The sequence below is a fragment of the Ascaphus truei genome, chromosome 5, assembly GCF_040206685.1.
Source record: "Ascaphus truei isolate aAscTru1 chromosome 5, aAscTru1.hap1, whole genome shotgun sequence".
NCBI classification, from domain to species: domain Eukaryota; kingdom Metazoa; phylum Chordata; class Amphibia; order Anura; family Ascaphidae; genus Ascaphus; species Ascaphus truei.
Genome location: NC_134487.1, coordinates 195085668 through 195106208, shown reverse-complemented (window position 1 = coordinate 195106208; position 20541 = coordinate 195085668). Strand labels below are relative to the sequence as shown.

General features: G+C 47.3%; 1 protein-coding gene across 1 annotated transcript in view; it reads left to right on the top strand.

The window, feature by feature from the left end:
- DOCK5 (dedicator of cytokinesis 5) overlaps nucleotides 1-20541 on the top strand; it is a 177977-nt gene that overhangs the window by 132523 nt on the left and 24913 nt on the right. Inside the window, 5 exon segments of the mRNA XM_075601583.1 lie at nucleotides 407-543; nucleotides 1217-1312; nucleotides 1541-1639; nucleotides 2308-2402; nucleotides 19865-19943. Of these exon segments, the coding sequence (XP_075457698.1) occupies nucleotides 407-543; nucleotides 1217-1312; nucleotides 1541-1639; nucleotides 2308-2402; nucleotides 19865-19943 (506 nt within the window).

Below are 20541 nucleotides of genomic sequence, written 5' to 3'. Positions count from 1 at the left end.
AGTGACTATATAGGAGTTTCCCTAGGATTTAATGTTTACAAGCCCTCTTTAGTGAATAGTGAGTGCACATAGGTTCTTTTTTTGTCCTCTGACATCCTCCCTCTATTATTTTAATAAAACCCTGCTCCCTTTTTTTTTTTATATATTAATGTTGTATAAATATTTTTAAAATGGGGAGCAACATTTTAAAGGGGTTTGCAATATCCTGGGATCACGTTCAGGACCACTACTCACTATAATTTTACATTATTCTGATTCTAATGTGAATGTTTAATGTGGTAGAACTATAATGTAACGTCCATTTAATGTCAAGTCCACAGCAATAGGAGCGCGACCCGTTACCCCCTGTCCATCTGCAAACTTTTACCTCCCATTCCTCCATCTTCCCCGTGTACCCTCTCTCCAGATTGCAGAGACATCCTCCTGCCTCTCCTCACTGACCAGCTGAGTGGGCAACTGGACGATAACTATAACAAGCCAGACCATGAAGCCAGTGGGCAGCTCTTGAGCCACATGTTGGATGTCCTGCAGAGCAAGGAGGTGGTGAGTGGAGATCAAAGCGACGGGAGTGCAAGGCCTCGACTAGGGTGGCGCTGAGTGGGCAGACGCGCTCACACTGGCCACGATGAAACACATTGCGACAATGTGTGTGGCCAGCGTGAGCAAGTGCCTGAACATGCGAGGCGCTTAGCTGCTTGCCGAAGCAAGCAAAATTGAATTTGCTGCTCGCAAGCGCGTCACGTGTTCAATGAGGGCGAACCAGCTCCGTGACGTCGTGGCTGCGACCCCAGGCGGCCACAAATCGCCCGGCCGAGCAGGGCGCAGCGCACGAGCGCCAGCTACCCTGCCTGGCCGCAGCCTAAGAGTAAGGGGGGGGGGGGAGAGCAGAGCAAGATGGGTGAGGGGGGGAGTAGAGGGGAGAGTAGAAAAGAGCCCTTTTTTATGATTATTCTATGTATTTGTTTTTTTTCTTCCTCCCTTGGAATACATTTCCCTGCATTATTAGAGGGCTGCACTCTCCAGGTTAGTAGATCCTCTGTACATGATACTGACAATCAGATTGTTTATTTGCTCTACTGTTGAACTGCTATGCACTATTTTCTGCCCTGCAGAGCATTCACTGTAACACTTAGCGAGGGGAGAACTTGGTGTCGAAAGGACCCTTGCTGCATGTCTCTGAAAAGGTATTATTGACACCTTTTGTCTGTCCGCTCAGGGTGAAACATCCCGTCACATAAAGCTCATCATGGAACGTCTGCTGCGGAGGATAAACAGGACTGTGATCGGAATGAGTCGGCAGTCACCACACATTGTAAGACAGTATTATCATATCATCACGCGCAAAGAGGGACTGACTGAAACTGTATCACCCTGCGAGAAGAGGGAAGGACTGTGACACTTTGTAACACTGGGGAGGGAGGGAGGGACAGATTGACGCTGTACGACTCTGCAAAGAGTGAGAGACTGTCACTCTGTGGTAGGAAGAACGGTCCGTTTCCTCATACCTGTGATCGTCTCTTTCCCTTGTTGCTCCCCATAGGGCAATTTTGTAGCGTGTATGATAGCTGTTCTGAGACAGATGGAAGATTACCACTATGATTACTACATCAGCACCTTCAGGACACGACAGGACATCATTGTAAGTTTCCCATGTCTGAGTTAGGACTGTGCCTGTGTGACACCTTCAATAAGGAGTGTCATCTTTTATGTGACCTACACTGTAGTATCTGCTCACCTACTCCATCCTCCTCCCTCACTCCTTGCTCTCCCCCCAGCCTCCCCATGTGCACCTCACTCCATGTTCCCTCATTTTCTGCTCTCCCTGCCACCCTGTTCTCTCCCTCTGCTTCCTTTCACCCTGTGATTCACCCTCACTCTTTCATTTCCCCCCTTACCATGTGCTTTCCCTCTCTCTCCTCTCCCTCCCCACGCTGCCCTCCCCACTATGCCCTCCCCTTTACTATTTGGTCTCTCCCCCTCACTCGTGCTTTCCCCTCACACTCAACACCCTGTGCTCATCCCTCACTCTCTGCTCCCCCATCCCAATCCTTGCTCCGCCCTCACTATTTGGTCTCTCTTTTTCACCCGATGCTTTAACCTCATTGTCTGCTCCCCCTCCTTTACCCTGTGTACCCCCTTACTCTTTGCTTACTTTCATCCTTCCTTTACCTCTTTCACCCCTCACTCTCTGCTCTCCCCTTACACCCTGTGCTCTCCCCAGTTACTCGATGCTCTCCCCTTACCCTGATCACTCCCCTCACTCTCTACTTTCTGCCCTCACCCCATACTCCTCTTTGGACTTTGTAGGATTTCCTGATGGAAACGTTCATCATGTTCAGAGATCTCATTGGGAAGAACGTTTACCCCAAAGACTGGATGCTAATGACCATGTCACAGAACAGGTGGGTGTCACGGTGGACCAGTACTCATAAACACTTTTATATTTTTGGGATTCTCGATTGAACACAACAAGGAGGGCAAAATAAATTGTAATTTATTTCCTTAATAGACAAACACACGACAACCTCAGAATACACTTAATACAACACTGTTAAATTGTCCTTTGCACGAAAGCTGCAGAAATAAAGTCTCTGGCTTAAAGTTCTTTTGGCTAGGTCGCAAGTTGCCAACCTAATAACTCGGCCAAATGAAGAAAGTTCTTCTAGTTCGTTGGAATTCGTTCGGAAGTCTCCAGGGCTAACGAATTCCTGAAGTAGGGGTAAATCCTTAGTTACGATGTTGTTAACCCCTTGCGTCCTGGAACCGCTACCACTGTACTTGAACGGAATTTGAGCAAAGCTTGGATAAGTCATGAATCACACCGGGGATAGCTCGGCCGGCAGTTTTATAGGGTTCACAGACCTATCTCTAGCATGCATGCCCAATCCCCTCCATGGGAACATTTAACCCACCAATCCCCGATCTGCCCAAAGTTTGCAGAACGGGCAAAAAGAGCTTTCCGGTTTGCAAAGTGCATGTTTAAATATGCATTTTAACATACCGGGGGTCCACCCTCAACTTGGCGACCCTCAGTCTAGGGTTTGGTCCCAAGGTGTCAATGGCTTATGCCGGGATCTGGCACTCAGCAACTTCCCTGCCATTTTCACACTTGGAATCTCTGAGGCTTTTCAACCCTGTACTTCACTAGACTCAGAGTCTCCCACTTAGCAGGGCCTCTTTGAAGTACAGGGAGGAAAATACCCTCAGCTCATTCACACTTGGCATATTTCCATACTAAAGGATTTTTCCCGGGCTTGCAGAAAAAAACGTTCCTGCCTGTGCATTTAAAACTAACAGTAAAATACATGTTATTAGTAAAGTATGTTCTGCTTATGCTATGGGAATAAACTTTATATGTGGGTGTATGGATTCTTTATTCTGGGTTGCACACCAAAAATCAGAATGCTAGCCCCCTTGGTTCTCGAGTTAGCGTACTTAATTGAAAGGTGTCTATTGTGGTTTCCGTGGTTAACCTAGTTCTCATGGCAATAGACTTCTCCCTTTCAAGTTAAGAACGCTAACAAGATGAGAGATACATTTGACAACATCCACTTCAGATTTAACCGCAAAGCACTTATTTAATTGACCTTGCGGTTGCGAGGTCGAGTGCTTGAAAATGGATACCTATTCTTCAAAGCAGACCTCCCATACATAGCCACGCTTCTGCAATCAGCGCTTTGCTCAGAGCTCACAACACCATCTTGTGCCTAAAACGAATAATACAGTTTGTATGCATTCTTATTACTGCAGGTAGGGAACAGGCTGTAAAATGGGGACAAGAAGGCTGGGACAGGGGCAAATACATCAGGGTAATGCATATACTTTTAACCCCTTCACTCCCAATGCGAGTTGGGGTTAATCAGCCGGGTATAATGCCTTTATTAATGGCCTGATTAACCCCTCCATCGCTACAGTGGATTTCCAGTGGGGGGGGGAGGGAGTAAAGGGGACAACGGTCAGTGACCCCTTCTCCGTGTGACTGTATTTTTCTGTTTTTACAGTTTATCATCCCTGTTTCTCTGTCACTGATTCCTTTTTACCGTGTCACTGTCCCTCTCTCGTTCACTGTCCTGCAGGTTACACATCTCTCTGTTCTTCAGAAATGTTGTAAATTTCCATCATATTAATGTTCCTAACCTTGACCTCCAATGATACTGACCCTCTAACATGAGGTAAACATGGGCCGCTCACTTCTTGTTAGTGATTTTGAGCTACAGGATGTGTAAACAACGTGTGTGTGTATATCTATCTATAGATATAAATATCTATAGATCTATATATAGATATAGATAGATATATAGAGAGACAGAGACACAGATATTTTGTGGGGGCCCAGGGGTTCCCAAAAAGAACTTGCTGGGGTTTTGTGTGTTTGTTCATTTATTTTCAGCTGTTGGAGGTTAGTGGCTCCTCCTTCCGAGGTTTTAAGCCCGCCACTCCCCACTTCCCAAGTGAGTAAGTCCTTTCATTCTACTGGATATAGATCCAATGGTGGTCTTTCTCCCTCCTAATAGAGGTAAATGAGAATTGTAATCCTAATAGAGATATATTAGTATTTTATCTGGTAGTGTTAGGACTTGCGAACAGGGTCTGCCTTGTCGTGGCTCGCAAGCTTACAATGCTTTGGCCAAAGGGTTATACTAAATGACCCTTTTTCAAGAGAATATGTAAGTATTTTACTGTGTTTTTTTGTCATATTGGATGTAGCATTGGGCTTCTCTGTCGTTTGTTCTGTGTGTGTGTGTGTGTGTGTGTGTGTGTGTGTGTGTGTGTGTGTGTGTGTGTGTGTGTGTGTGTGTGTGTGTGTGTCTGTACCGTGTTAGCCGAGCTTAATAATCAAAAATATATAGACAATACCGTTCTGTGGCTAACAAAATGGTTTTATTTGTTCGAGATTCTGATCTCTTCTTCCGGCGGTGTTACAATGGATAAAGCAAGAAAGGGTTTTACTTTACATAACAGAGCAGGTCTGAATATTGACAGGCCGTCACATCCAGCATGTGACCCAACCAGTATCCACCCCTCAGGCTGACACTTTCTGGCTGTTGCTATATATATATATATATATATATTGGGCCTAGCAACAGCCAGAAAGTGTCAGCCTGACGGGTGGATACTGGTTGGGTCACATGCTGGATGTGATGGTCTTTCAGTATTCAGACCTGCTCTGTTATGGGGCACAACCCAAGGGTATAAATACTGGCACTTTCCCAAAAGTGGGTGTGTCTCTTTCCTCCCCCGGTGGAGTGAGTACCAGCTACCCTGTGTCCCATTAGGAGGCCTCAGGAGGAGCACCATTTGAAGGTCTGTATGGGCCTCAAGCCCTATCAGTAATACCTTAAATAGGGGAAGTGACATGCAAATGAGCACACAATGTGTCACCTTTTGTCTGAAAAACCATTGTTACATGGAGCCCATATAAGCTAATGCTTGCTGTTAACACCGCTTTCAAGCACAGCATGGGAATCGGATGCAAAGCCAGAAAAACCATTCACAGACATGTTTCAACCTTAATGGGAATCATCAGTGTGACGTTGGTTGTACTGCTGACTTTACAAATTTTAAGACTGTAGGGTTTGCTCATTTGCATGTCATTTCCCAGAATCCCTTGCTGCAGAGGAAGCACTGTATGCTGGGGATAATGGGGAAAGGCAGGGTTGCAGACCTGTCTAAGACATGTGAATGTGCTCACAAGTAATCTTTTTATTTGCTATATGCAATACGGTGGAGGTTTCTTGTTGCCTTTTTCACCCACCATAACTCAAAACGTGATGGTAAAAATTTTTTATTATCTATGTACAGCTAAACCCCGTTATAGCGCGGTCCTCGGGGGCCACCCGATCCGACCGCGCTAGAACCGGGGTCGCGCTAATTTTTTTTAAAAATGGCCACCGCGCGCCTGATTGGGAGGGAGGGAGGGAGTAAGGAGAGAAGGAAGGAAGAGGTGGCCGGAAGCCCTACACGTCCCCCAGCAACGGCCCTCCGAGTCCAGCCGCAACCTGCTCCTTACCTCCCACCACCGGCATCCATCCCCCTCCATCGGCATCCACTTCCTCCCCCCCCCCCCCCGAGGCCCCCACACCTACCGGCCCTCCACGGCATAATCAGTTTTGGGCCTAGCCCACGCGGCCTTCCGAGTCCCAGCCTGCATCACTCACCCCCCCTACCGGCATCCAAACCCCCCCCCCTCCTTCCGACACCACCCCCCCCTCCTCCTGATGCCAGCTCCGCTCCGATCTCAGCAGCCGACACCAAAGGTAGGGAGGGGGAGTGGGAGGTGTGGTGTGCTGTGCTGTGAGAGTGTGCTGTGAGTGCTGTGAGTGTGTTGTGAGTGCTGTGAGAGTGTTGTGAGTGCTGTGAGAGTGTGCTGTGAGTGCTGTGAGAGTGTGCTGTGAGCAGTGTGCAGGGAGTGCTGGGAGTGTGTGCTGGGAGTGCTGGGAGTGTGTGCACTGAGAGTGTGTGCTGTGAGCAGTGTGCTGGGAGTGTGTGCAGTGTGCAGTGAGAGTGTGTGCTGTGAGCAGTGTGCAGTTAGTGTGTGCTGTGAGCAGTGTGCAGAGAGTGCTGGGAGTGTGCAGTGTGCAGTGAGAGTGTGTGCTGTGAGTGTGTGCTGTGTGCAGTGAGTGCTGGGAGTGTGTGCAGTGAGTGCTGGGAGTGTGTGCAGTGTGCAGTGAGAGTGTGTGCTGTGAGTGTGTGCTGTGTGCAGTGAGTGCTGGGAGTGTGTGCAGAGAGTGCTGGGAGTGTGTGCAGTGTGCAGTGAGAGTGTGTGCTGTGAGTGTGTGCTGTGTGCAGTGAGTGCTGGGAGTGTGTGCAGTGAGTGCTGGGAGTGTGTGCAGTGAGTGCTGGGAGTGTGTGCAGTGTGCAGTGAGAGTGTGTGCAGTGTGCAGTGAGAGTGTGTGCAGTGTGCAGTGAGAGTGTGTGCTGTGAGCAGTGAGTGCTGGGAGTGTGTACAGTGTGGCAGTGTGCAAATTTTTTTTACAAATATTTGTTTTAATTGTTTTTTTTTAAATGTTTTTTTTTTTTAAACGGGAGCCACGTGAAAACCGCGTTATAATGGGTCGCGCTGTAACGGGGTTAAGCTGTATATATATATACACATATATCATTACTGTAGGTAGGGAGGGGGAGTGGGAGGTGTGGTGTGCTGTGCTGTGAGAGTGTGCTGTGAGTGCTGTGAGTGTGTTGTGAGTGCTGTGAGAGTGTTGTGAGTGCTGTGAGAGTGTGCTGTGAGTGCTGTGAGAGTGTGCTGTGAGCAGTGTGCAGGGAGTGCTGGGAGTGTGTGCTGGGAGTGCTGGGAGTGTGTGCACTGAGAGTGTGTGCTGTGAGCAGTGTGCTGGGAGTGTGTGCAGTGTGCAGTGAGAGTGTGTGCTGTGAGCAGTGTGCAGTTAGTGTGTGCTGTGAGCAGTGTGCAGAGAGTGCTGGGAGTGTGTGCAGTGTGCAGTGAGAGTGTGTGCTGTGAGTGTGTGCTGTGTGCAGTGAGTGCTGGGAGTGTGTGCAGTGAGTGCTGGGAGTGTGTGCAGTGTGCAGTGAGAGTGTGTGCTGTGAGTGTGTGCTGTGTGCAGTGAGTGCTGGGAGTGTGTGCAGAGAGTGCTGGGAGTGTGTGCAGTGTGCAGTGAGAGTGTGTGCTGTGAGTGTGTGCTGTGTGCAGTGAGTGCTGGGAGTGTGTGCAGTGAGTGCTGGGAGTGTGTGCAGTGAGTGCTGGGAGTGTGTGCAGTGTGCAGTGAGAGTGTGTGCAGTGTGCAGTGAGAGTGTGTGCAGTGTGCAGTGAGAGTGTGTGCTGTGAGCAGTGAGTGCTGGGAGTGTGTACAGTGTGGCAGTGTGCAAATTTTTTTTACAAATATTTGTTTTAATTGTTTTTTTTTAAATGTTTTTTTTTTTTAAACGGGAGCCACGTGAAAACCGCGTTATAATGGGTCGCGCTGTAACGGGGTTAAGCTGTATATATATATACACATATATCATTACTGTAGGCACAGCGTGTCTCAATATGTAAAGTCCATGGTATAAAGAAGAGGGGTCCCCCACCAGCTCCCACTCCAACGAGCGTTTCGTCATGACTTCGGGGACAGTGGTGAAGTATCACGGACTATACTTTTCTCTATTCCCTACCTATGGGTTATGAGCACTAGGATTTGAATTTTCAACTCCTTAGTATAATATAATCTATATGATTCGGAAGTTAATTGGCTTATTTCATACACACTGCAGTTGTTAGTGTTTAAGGATTTATTAGATCTGTGCCTCAGTTTTTGTATCTTATCTACATATGTGATTTACTGGGATCTATTATTTATTTATTTATTTATTTATTTATAAAATATTTTACCAGGAAGTAATACATTGAGAGTTACCTCTCGTTTTCAAGTATGTCCTGGGCACAGAGTAAAACAAAATAATACATGGTTACAAATACAGTTATATAAATGAACAAGGTATACATTATATACTGCTGCGGCCGAGTTTATTCGAGCATTTGCCCGTTCTCGGCCGCAGCAGTAACCTGGCGCGCGCCAGAGGGTGCCGGGCGCACGCCGAAGACACAGAGGAGCGCCCTCCGATCGGGGCTTTCTCCCTCCCGCTGCCGGGTCCGCCGGGTCCCCCGGAACCCCCTGCCGCCGTCCCCCACATCGCGGGAAGAGCCCTGGACGCGCGTGCAGGGGGCGCAGCACCCGATGACGCGCGGCACGCCGAGGGAGTGCGGCTAGCATGCCGGGGCATCCCCAGGCTTGCGGAGCTAGCCGCACTCAAATAAAATGTGCCGCCTCTGTACAAGACATTGCATGCACAGTTAAAGAAAATATATATTATGAGCGTATGAAACAGTTACAGACCAGATTAAAGTGTGAGACAGCCTTAGATTTGAAAGAACTTAAGCTGGTGGTGGATATGAGAGTCTCTGGTAGGTTGTTCCAGTTTTGGGGTGCACGGAAGGAGAAGGAGGAACGTCCGGATACTTTGTTGAGTCTTGGGACCATGAATAGTCTTTTGGAGTCTGATCTCAGGTGATAGGTACTGCATGTGGTAGGGGTGAGGAGCCTGTTCAGGTAGCTGGGTAGCTTGCCCAGAAAGTATTTGAGGGTGAGACAGGAAAGGTGAACTTTGCGCCTAGACTCTAGTGATGACCAATCTAGTTCTTTGAGCATTTCGCAGTGATGTGTGTTGTAGTTGCATTGGAGAACAAAACGACAAATTGAATTGTAGAGGGTGTCAAGTTTGCCAAGGTGGGTTTGAGGAGCCGAGCCATATACTATGTCTCTATAGTCAATAATTGGCATTAGCATCTGCTGTGCAATACGCTTTCTGACCAGGAGACTTAGGGAGGATTTGTTCCTGTAAAGTATCCCTAGTTTGGCATATGTCTTGGTTGTCAGGGTATCAATGTGCATCCCGAATGTTAAGTGGGAGTCAAACCATAAGCCCAGGTATTTAAAACTAGTGACAGGTGTTAGGGTGGTGTTAGCGTTGGTTCTAATCAGGAGCTCAGTCACTGGAAGCTTTACAAATTTAGTCTTGGTCCCAAATACCATTGTTACAGTCTTGTCAGTGTTTAAAAACAGTTTGTTTTGGGAAATCCAGTTTTCGAGTCTCAAAAAGTCAGACTGAAGTATGTGTTGAAGGTCAGAGAGGCTATGGCTGTGTGCATACAGGATTGTGTCATCTGCATACATGTGTATTGAGGCTTCCTTACAAGCTGTGGAAAGATCATTAATGAACACTGAGAAGAGTAGGGGCCCCAGAACAGAGCCTTGCGGTACACCACAGGTGATATCCAGGGGGTTGGAGTTAGAGCCTGAGATGGACACATGTTGGGATCTTCCTGATAGGTAGGACTGAAACCAGTTTAAAGCATGCTTCCCTATTCCAGAGTTCTGGAGTTTGTTAAGCAGGATAATATGATTATCTGTATCAAAAGCCTTTGCAAAATCTAGGAATACTGCACCAGTGAGCTGTCCCCGTTCCATTCCACACTGGATTTCATTGCAAACTTTTAGCAGGGTAGTTACGGTGGAGTGTTTGGGACGAAACCCAGACTGGAATTGGCTAGGGAAATTTGTCTTGGTGTTGAAATCGCTTAATTGGGAGTGGACACATTTTTCCATAACTTTGGATAGAATTGGGAGAAGTGAGATTGGCCTGTAGTTTGAGACAGTGTTTTTGTCCCCACTTTTGAAGATTGGGACAACTCTGGCAGTTTTCCAGGTCTTAGGGATATGGCCTGCAGACAGGATAGAGTTGACTATGGACGCAATTGGTTTGGCAATGGCTGGGGCACCAAGTCGTAGGAACCTAGATTGTAGTAAGTCGGGTCCACATTGGCTGCTTAGTTTTAGTTTGAGGAGCGCTTGTGTAATCTCCTCTTCAGATACTGGGCTAAATTGAAAATTGTGGGCAGTGTTGGGAGGGGGTGGAACTATAGGGGTACTCCCAGGATGAGATTCAGGTTTGGGGTTTGTGCTGCGTTTCGCTAATAAGTTAGTGGCACACCCCACAAAGTAATCATTGAATGCATTTGCAATGTCAGTGGGGTTTGTCAGAGTAATATCCCCCTTAGTGATATTACTTGGTTGTTGATGGTTAGGAGCCTGGAATATATTGTTGATAACCTTCCAGAAGTTAGCTGGGTTTGATGTATTTTGGTGGAGATTGTCAGAGTAATATTGTGCTTTTGCATACCTTGTTTGCCTTGTGCACACGTTCCGCAGGCATCTGTAGTGATTGAGATCCTTGGTAGTGCCAGTTACTTTGTAGCTTTTCCACAAGGCATCCCTGAACTGGTAGAGTGCTATAAGGTCAGGTGTAACCCATGGAAGGTGGGCCCCCCGTACCCTTATTTTGCGTAGTGGAGCATGGGTATCGCAGAGTTTTAAGAACTCGGATTGGAAATAGTCGAGCGCAGAATCAGGGTCGGGAATTAAATCGATTCTGTGCCATGGGCAGTTGGTAAGGTCATCCAGAAACTGTTGTGGGTTAAAGTTTTTAAATGTTCTAGTGAGGAGAACTTTAGGGCTTGAATGGGGCGGTTTAATTTTCCTTACACAGTACACTATTGCATGGTCACTGAAAATATCAGGAAGGATGCCAGAGGATTGGATTCTGCTGGGGTTTGAGGAGAGAATCCAGTCTAGCAAGGAATGGTTATGCGACTTCAGGTTTATTCGTGTGGGTTGGGAAATGAGTTGCGATAGGTTAAGTGACTTGAGTTGTATCTGGATTTTGTGGTTTTTAGGGTCAAGCCAATTGAAGTTGAAATCCCCTAGAACTAGCAGCTCACTCTTCTCATTCAGAGAGGAAATGGAGGCAAGAAATTGGGTGATATCAGTCAAGGATTGTAGAGGGGCTTTAGGGGGGCGGTAGATGCCAGCAAGTAAGATGGGCTTAGAAAAGGGGAGGCAGATTTTGCAGAGTTTCAAAAGAGGGTGGACTTGGTGGGCAATGTAACAGTGTAAATTGTAAGGTGTCTGCAATATAAAATAACACCCCTCCTCCTCTCTTTGACCTATCTCTCCTAAAAATGGAGTATCCCTGAATGGCGATATTTGCATCAGGGGTTTTAGAGGATAGCCATGTTTCTGTAAGAACGATGGCTTTGGGTTTATGCATAAGGCACCATGCCCTTAGTTCATCCAGTTTGGGCAGCAGGCTCCGGATGTTTATATGGGCGACAGATAGCCCTTTTTGGAATTTAAAGGTGGAATTCTCAGGGGCATGGGACAGAGCTGAAATGGGAGGACCTGGGTTAGTTTCAACATCACCTGCTAGAGAGAGTAATAGTATGAGTAGAAATTTGGGTAGTTGTTTGCAAGTTGTAAATTTGTGGTGTTTTCCATTACAGTGAGCAGTGGTTGGTGTGCTGGTTTTTAGAGTTCTCCACCAACATTCAGTAGATAGTGCAAGGCTTTTGAGTAGTCCAGGGTGTATGGTGATGTTGGGTGTGGGCCAGGATGGAGGAGTTTGTAGTGGATAGAGGGAGTAACATCTCCATGAGGCCAGGAGAAAGAAAAAAGTTAGAAGACATAGCAGGTTCATGATGCCAGAGGTAGGCAGTGCTGCAAGGAGCTGTTGTGAGCAGAGTGAGTGTGTGCAGACTAAACAGCAGGGGTGGGCCTGTACCTTTTCAAGTGTTTTGCTGCATTGCAATGCTAGGGTCAATTCAGGGTTTCAGTGTTTTGTGTAGTCAGTTTTGGGAGAGGCTGCAGTGAAAGAAGTTGTAAAGGGGTGTGGGGTTAAAATATGCAGGTTAACAAGCATGGGATCATAGTGTGATCTGAATAGCTTACCGTTTCAGATACACTACCGACACACTTTATTAAAGTGTGGCCGGTACCGCAAGCCGGGAGATTTCCCGGCTTGCTAGTGGCCGCCCCTCGGCGTGCGCGCGGTCACGCGTCTTCGGGAGCGTGCGCCCCCTGCACGCGCGTCCAGGGGCTCCCCGAGGGAGCCCTGGTGTCCCGCGATCGCGGGACAGCGGCAGGGGGTTCCGGGGGACCCGGCGGACCCGGCAGCGGTAGGGAGAGCGCCCCGATCGGAGGGCGCTCTTCCGCTGCTTCGGCGCGCGCCCGTCACTCTCGGGCGCGCGCCAGGCTACTGCTGCGGCCAAGAACGGGCAAATGCTCGAATAAACTTGGCCGCAGCAGTATATATATATATACGTATACGTCTCACTGATTTATTCATGTGTTTGTTAGCCTGTTACATCATGCTACAACAGTATTGGATGCAGTTATTTGTTTCTATGCATTGCTTCTGGGGCAACTACACCTTAATGGTTTTCCTATTCATTATCACTTTACTGCTGTGTTGCTTGTGCTCATATTATTCCCATTTATGAGAGGGAGTAGAATTGTTCATTTAGTCCAATAGCTTGTGTTGGTCCATCATTATGTTGTAATGTATGGTGACCCCCTCCATTTTACATTTCTGCTACAATTTTAATGGTTCAATTAATAAAATTGCGTTCATATTTACTGAATACCCGTGTGCTCTCCTTAGGAAATCTTTGTTGTTTGTGTTTATATTATCTTTTTTCTTGAGCACCGCTATAGCTCGTTTATTATGAGTGATATCTAGCTTTTGGGTAAATATTCACTTATTAGCGGCTTGGATGCTGTATTTTCGTGTGGTGAGATATAGATAGATATATATAGATATATAGATATATATATTTATTAAACTAACAAACACAAATGGATATCGCTCACTCTACAAATAATAAGCGGTATTCTACCTAGTCAGTAACTACAGTAAATATATAAAGACCATGTCTCAAATAGTCACTGGTGGTGCTAGAAGGAAAAATGAAATATGGACTGACAAAAAAGAACAAAGTATCCCACATAAAGCACTCCATATACTAACCGCAAATACACAAAATTTCGCCAAAGTTAAAATAAAATAAAATTTTGTAGGACACATCTAAAGTAACACCTACAAATACAAAAACATGAAAAAGACAACAACTATGAAAGCCTCCAAATGTAACTCAGGGGATTGGCTGCAACTGTGAGAGTTGCACAGAACTAGAAACTGCTAACAGTAACAAGGAAAACAAGGGGAGCAGAAGCGCCCCATGCAATCACAACCGGCCGGTCAAAAGAACCACAAAATAGTGGTGTATGCAGAGTGTAATCTACAAACCCATACAGGAATACCCCAGTGTGGCAGGACGGCCTGTAGCCGAGGTCAGGGAACAGTCCACACGTGTAGTTTCAGGATAAATGAAAACGTTCAGTGGCTTTATTTCTCCACAGCATAACATAACATGTGGGTACACTGTCCCTTTAAACAAAAACAAATCCTGCTCCACATTGGGAGAACTGACTAACACTCCAGGCCTATCTAGCAGGCTGGCTGGCTAAACCATTTACCAAACCGTAAGTGTATTTTAAGCAGTCAGGAAAACAAATGAACAAGTCTTACTTTGGTTGAAGTAGTTAGTTTGGTGAATCCGTCTGGCTAGCAGCTCACATAGCAGTGTTCTCTGGTCTAAGGCAGCCAGCTACTGCCAGTAACAACATCCTCTTATACATTGCTGGTTAACAGGTGTCAGCTTACCTCCTAATTACCTAGCTTCCTCCTGAGTTAACCTTCTGAGTGCTGGATGAAGCACTCAGACATATGTTTACTAGCCATAACTGATAGGGGTTGACTTCACCCTGTCACATACCTCCCCTGTTTGTGTGTGGCTAGGGTCCCACACGGCTGAAGCCCGACCCTCCACTCCTTCTCTTGACAAAAAATCGGCATTTCCATGGTCCTTTCCAGGTCTATGCTGTATATCAAAAGAGAAGGGTTGGAGGGCCATATACCACCTGGTCAACCTTGAATTTGTGTCCTTCATGGTGTTTAACCATTTCAAGGGCGCATGGTCAGTGACCAGGGTGAAGTGTACTCCGGCGACATAATGTCTCAAGGCTTCAATTGCCCATTTTACAGCGAGGCACTCCTTCTCAATGACGGAATACCTCACTTCCCTTGGGAACAGCTTCCGGCTGATGAACAGTATGGGGTGTTCAACACCATCAAATTGCTGGGACAGCACTGCTCCCAGTCCTACCTCTGAGGCATCCATCTGGATGATGAAGGGCTCTTTAAAATCTGGGCTCCGAAGAGCGGGGCACTTTTTTAGCATGTCAAAGGCGTCTTGGCACTCCCAAGACCATTTAACTTGGGTCGGGGAACTCTTTTTTGTCAGATCTGTTAGGGGTGCAGAAATTTCTGAAAAATTGGGGATAAACCGCCTGTAATGCCCTGCTAACCCCAAAAGGGAGCGGACCTGTGTCTTTGTCTGTGGGGTGGGGACTTCCTTTATGGCGGCCACCTTGCTAGCTAGTGGCCTTACTATCCCTCCCCCAACGGCATAGCCCAAGTATTTTGTAGTGGATTTACTCAGGGCACATTTTTTGGGATTTGCAGTGAGCCCTGCTTCTCTTAAGGACGTTAGGACTGCCCTTAACCTTTTTATATGAGACTGCCAATGTCTGCTATAGATGACAATGTCATCCAAGTAGGCCGCGGCATATGTCCTATGGGGTCGTAGTAACTTGTCCATTAACCTTTGGAACGTGGCTGGAGCCCCATGTAACCCAAATGGCATAGTGACGAATTGGTATAAACCGAGAGGGGTGGCGAAGGCAGTTTTGCATTTGGATTCTTCCGCTAGAGGTATCTGCCAATATCCTTTCGTGAGATCTAGGGGGGAGATATACTCTGCTTTACCAAGAGAGTCAAGCAATTCATCCACCCTAGGCATTGGGTATGCATCAAATCTGGATACAGCATTTACCTTTCGCAGATCCACGCAAAACCTCACCTTCCCATCTGGTTTAGGGACCAACACTATAGGACTACACCATTCGCTGTGGGACTCCTCGATCACGCCCAATTCCAACATGTCTATTATCTCCCTCTCTACCAGGTCTTTTCGGCCCTCTGGCAATCTATAGGGACGGGACCGTACTTTTACGCCCGGATCTGTCTCAATCCTATGGGACACTAAATCAGTCTGCCCTGGCAGCTCAAAAAAAACATCTGGGAACTGGTCACATAATTCTAGTAGGTCTGACCTTTGTTCCGTTGTTAACTGCCCTCCCATGGGAACCTGATGGTCATTGTACGTACTACCCTTTGGAGGCTGTGGACCCAAATCCGTCTCTCCTTCCCGAGGGTGGATGAACAGCGATCTCATCGTTTTCCAGGGTTTCAGGAGGTTTACGTGGTAGATTTGTTTACCCTTCCTGGACCCTGGTTGAGAGATCTCATAGTTCACCTCCCCTGTGCGGAGGAGAACTTGGAAAGGACCCTGCCACTTTGCAAGGAGTTTACTCTCTGATGTCGGTAGTAATAGCATCACTTGGTCCCCAGGTTGGAAGACCCTCAAGCGGGCATTTTGGTTGTACTGCCTCTCTTGACGTTCTTGAGCAGATTTGAGGTTTTCCTTAGCAAACCGACCTATCATGTCTAGGCGGTTTCTAAGGTCTATGACATACTGAAGGGTATTCTTGGAGGGGGAGGGCTCCTCCCAGGATTCTTTCAGTAGGTCGAGAATACCCCGTGGTTGGTGTCCATATAGGAGCTCAAACAGGGAGAAGCCTGTGGATGATTGGGGAACTTCTCGTACCGCAAACAATTGGAAAGGGGGAAGTTCATCCCAAGCTCGCTTTTCAGTGTCCACAAACTTCCTAAGCATGGTTTTTAAAGTATGGTTAAACCTCTCTACCAATCCATCAGTCTGAGGATGGTAGACTGAGGTCCGGACGGATTTTACCTCCAATAACTTCAGGACATCCTGCATTAACTTTGCCATGAAATTTGTTCCCTGGTCAGTTAACATTACTTGGGGAAGTCCTACCCTTGAGAACAGTTCTAACAGCCTGTGAGCAACCTGTTTAGCAGTGACTGATCTAAGCGGGAAGGCCTCAGGATATCTGGTGGCATAATCTACAACAACGAGTATAAATTTATGTCCCTTCGCAGAGGGTTCTAAAGGTCCAACCAGATCTACCCCAATTCTCTCGAATGGGACGGCTACCAAGGGCAGAGGGACCAAGGGAGCCGGCTTCTGTCCTTTTGGCTAGTTAACTGGCATTCAGGACATGTCTCAAATAGTTTCATGATGTCACCATGTATGCCTGGCCAGTAAAACCGGGACGAGATGCGGTCCATGGTCTTATCCCTGCCCAAATGACCACCCCATGGGAGAGTATGGGCTAGGGTGAACACTGTTTTAATCAACCCTTTAGGGACTAGCATCTGTCGAATGACCTCCCCTGTTTGTGTAACCTTATTCACACGATATAGGATGTCATTCAATAGTTCAAAATGTGGAAACACTCTTACACCTTGTTCATCCATTATCTTGTTTTTGACCTGTTCCACCTTCTCATATTGTCTAGCCAGTGCTGGGTCTTCCCTCTGCCTCTGACGGAAGTCAGGAAGATCCAGGTCTGGCAAAATTCCTGTATCTATCGGTTCCCCACCCTGGTCATCTCCGGCCATGACCTGCAGTCCTTTGGGCTGACTAATGTTACCAAGAGTCCCAGCCTTTCTTAACCAGTCCTCTTTTTCCGCACGTCTCTGTTTACGTGTCTATGGGACGTGGTGTCTACGGGGGGAAATCTCTGGGGAAAAAGGAAACAAGTCTCCGGGCTTCTCCGGTACCAGAGAAGTAGGCTCCATTGGAGTAGGGGCCAACAATGTTTCGAAGTAGGGCCTGTCTCGGCCAAGTAGAACAGGAGCAGGTAGCCAGGGAGCAACTCCCACTAGCAGGCTAGCCTCTTGATACGCAGTAGAATGTTTGCCGTCGGGTATCTCTTTGTATCCCCATGGATACACTCGATATTCCACGGAGGGTCATAGGATAGTCTGTTGCTTGGAATTAGGCCCTCTAAGATCAGGGTTTTTCCAGATCCCGAGTCCAGCGTGGCTTTTACTATTTTCCCCTCCAGAGATGCTGGGACTAACCACGGATTGTAGTCCCCTCGGAGAGAAGCTGTGGCAGTGGTTCTGCCATATGAACAGTCCATCTCATCATCTCCTGAGTCCGCAAACTCGGTCGTCAGCGGAAGCTCTCGACGGGGTTCGGTGTTTGGACCTCTCCGCTGTTGGATGACGGGGGTCCAGGTTCTCGGGGAATACTGTGGGTGGCGGCCTCCCTTGAGTGATCCAATGGCCTCAAACCCGGGACGGGCGTGTCTGCAGGAGTTTGTACCAGGTACCCTCAGAGATGGGAAAGGGTCTTCCGATCGGGTTGACTGGATCTCCCGAGCTGGCGGGTTGTAGAACCCTCGATTGTCTGCTCTCCTGCCTCTGGCATCACCGGAAGCAACTGGTGTTTGCACGGACCGTTCCCAGCTATCCTGTTGTGTGTCGTCACCAAGGAAGTTTTCCACCAAGCGGACCGCTGAATCCAGGGAAAATGCAGCGTGTCTTTTTACCCAGGAGTGGGAGGAGGGGGGCAGTATCTGTATGAACTGCTCGAGCACAAACTGTTCAAGGATCTCTGCCTTGGTATGCTTCTCCGGTTGTATCCACCTGGTACATAAGTCTACTAAGCAGTGGGCTACGACCCGGGGTCTGTCTCTGTTTGTATATTTGACTGTCCGGAATCGCTGTCGGTAGGTCTCTTGAGTGAGGCCTAGGCGATCCAGAATGGCAGCCTTTAGTTGCTGATAGTCCATGGCCTCGTCTGCTGGAAGAGCCTGGTAGGCTGCCTGATCTTCTCCTATGAGGAGTGGAGCCAGAGTCGTTACCCAGCGATCAACTGTCCAGCCGTGGGCCGTGGCTACCCTTTCAAAAGTGAGGAGAAATGCCTGTGGGTCGTCGGTTGGCTTCATTTTAGGCAGCATCATCGGTGGGTTATTTGGAATCTCTGGTCTGCCTGGGGCTGGGCCTTCGACTAGCAGTTGGAGTAGCTTTTCCTCTCGCCGGGCCTGTTGCTCATCTTGCTGGGCTTGTCGCTCAGCTTGCTGATCTTGATGTTCTGCTTGCTTGGCCTGCCATTCTATTTGATGGGCCTGTTGCTCAGCTTGTTTCTCTGCTAGCCAGAGCTGTTGCTCAAGGAACTGAGAAAAAAATTTCTCCATTTTTTTTTTTTTTTTGTGTGTGGCCCTTCAGATACAGGGGCCGTCCGACATCCCACTTCTGACACCACCTGTGGCAGGACGGCCTGTAGCCGAGGTCAGGGAACAGTCCACACGTTCAGTATCTTTATTTCTCCACAGCATAACATAACATGTGGGTACACTGTCCCTTTAAACAAAAACAAATCCTGCTCCACATTGGGAGAACTGACTAACACTCCAGGACTATCTAGCAGGCTGGCTGGCTAAACCATTTACCAAACCGTAAGTGTATTTTAAGTAGTCAGGAAAACAAATGAACAAGTCTTACTTTGGTTGAAGTAGTTAGTTTGGTGAATCCGTCTGGCTACCAGCTCACATAGCAGTGTTCTCTGGTCTAAGGCAGCCAGCTACTGCCAGTAACAACATCCTCTTATACTGTACCATGCTGGTTAACAGGTGTCAGCTTACCTCCTGATTACCTAGCTTCCTCCTGAGTTAACCTTCTGAGTGCTGGATGAAGCACTCAGACATATGTTTCCCAGGCATAACTGATAGGGTTTGACTTCACCCTGTCACACCCGGTTTAAGGACACTCACTTTAAGTACATTCACGAGTAAGGACATATCGTCCAATAGGCAAACGGCAGCTTGCACATGCGAATGTCAGCACGTCATGAATAGCAATACCGGCTCCCTAAATGTACTGAAGCTGTGCGCAAGTGGGGGCACTATAGAGCCTGTTACAAATGCGTTATTTACATCAGTTATGCGTGTATATGACGAGTACAGTACATGCATCGATAAGTGGAAAAAGGTAGTGCTTCACTTTAAGTACATTTTCGCTTTACATACATGCTCCGGTCCCATTGCGTACGTTAATGCGGGGTATGCCTGTACATATGACTGTGCTCTGAATACAAAATAAGAATCTTGGTAGAGTTTAAAGTAATACAGTCAGCTACTGTAGGTAATTGGTATTTATGTAACTAATTATGTGACCTAATTGATTTTTAGCTGAAGTGTTTCATTTTAATTTTGTATCACTGTTTGTCACAATATTATTTTCTAATAGGTACACTGACCTAGTGCTACTCTTTTATTGATTTTATATATATATATATATATATATATATATATATATATATATATATATATATAATCAAACACACACACCTGAAGTATACTCTGCGGTTACACACAGAAGGGGGACCTGGGTTTATGAGGCTAGCCCAGTGCTTCCTCAATAGTTTTGCTGCATGTGTATGTGTATTATAATGTGTATTATAATCAGTCATCTCTACTTGCAGGGTTTTCCTTCGCGCTATGAACCAATTTGCTGCCGTTTTGAACAAGCTCTTCCTGGATCAGGCCAACTTTGAGCTGCAGGTGACAAAGACACTGGGCTCAGATTGCCACAGAGTGGACATTGTGATCACAGGTCACTGAAAGGTGGCATTCGGATCACAGGTCACTGTCAGGGAAACGGGTCAGAGTTCACTGAGAGGGGTCACAGGTCACTGAAAGGTCACACCATGCTTTCTCTTTAAAGACCCCTGTACTGGTATACAGCTCCTCCCTGTGTATGTACATGATTAGTGCAGGTTTATGTTCCTTCCCTGTTGGTACAAGTATACGGGTCGTCCCTGTGTATATACATTTCCTAGTGCAGGTGTATACAGTTTCTCCCCTGTTAGTACAGTTATACTGCTCCTCCCCTTTTAGTACAGGTATACTAATCCTCCCTGTGTATATACATTCCCTAGTACAGGGATATAGCTTCTATATCCATACAGTTATGTGGCCCCTGTCAGTACAGATATATGGCCCTTCCCCTGTCCGTTCAGATATATGGCCCCTCCCGTGTCCGTTCAGGTATGCACCCCCTCCCCGAACCGTGCAGGTATATGGCTTCCTCCCCTGTCTGTGCAGATCTACGTCCCCTCCCCTGTCTGTGCACATATATGGCCCATCCCCTGTTAGTGCA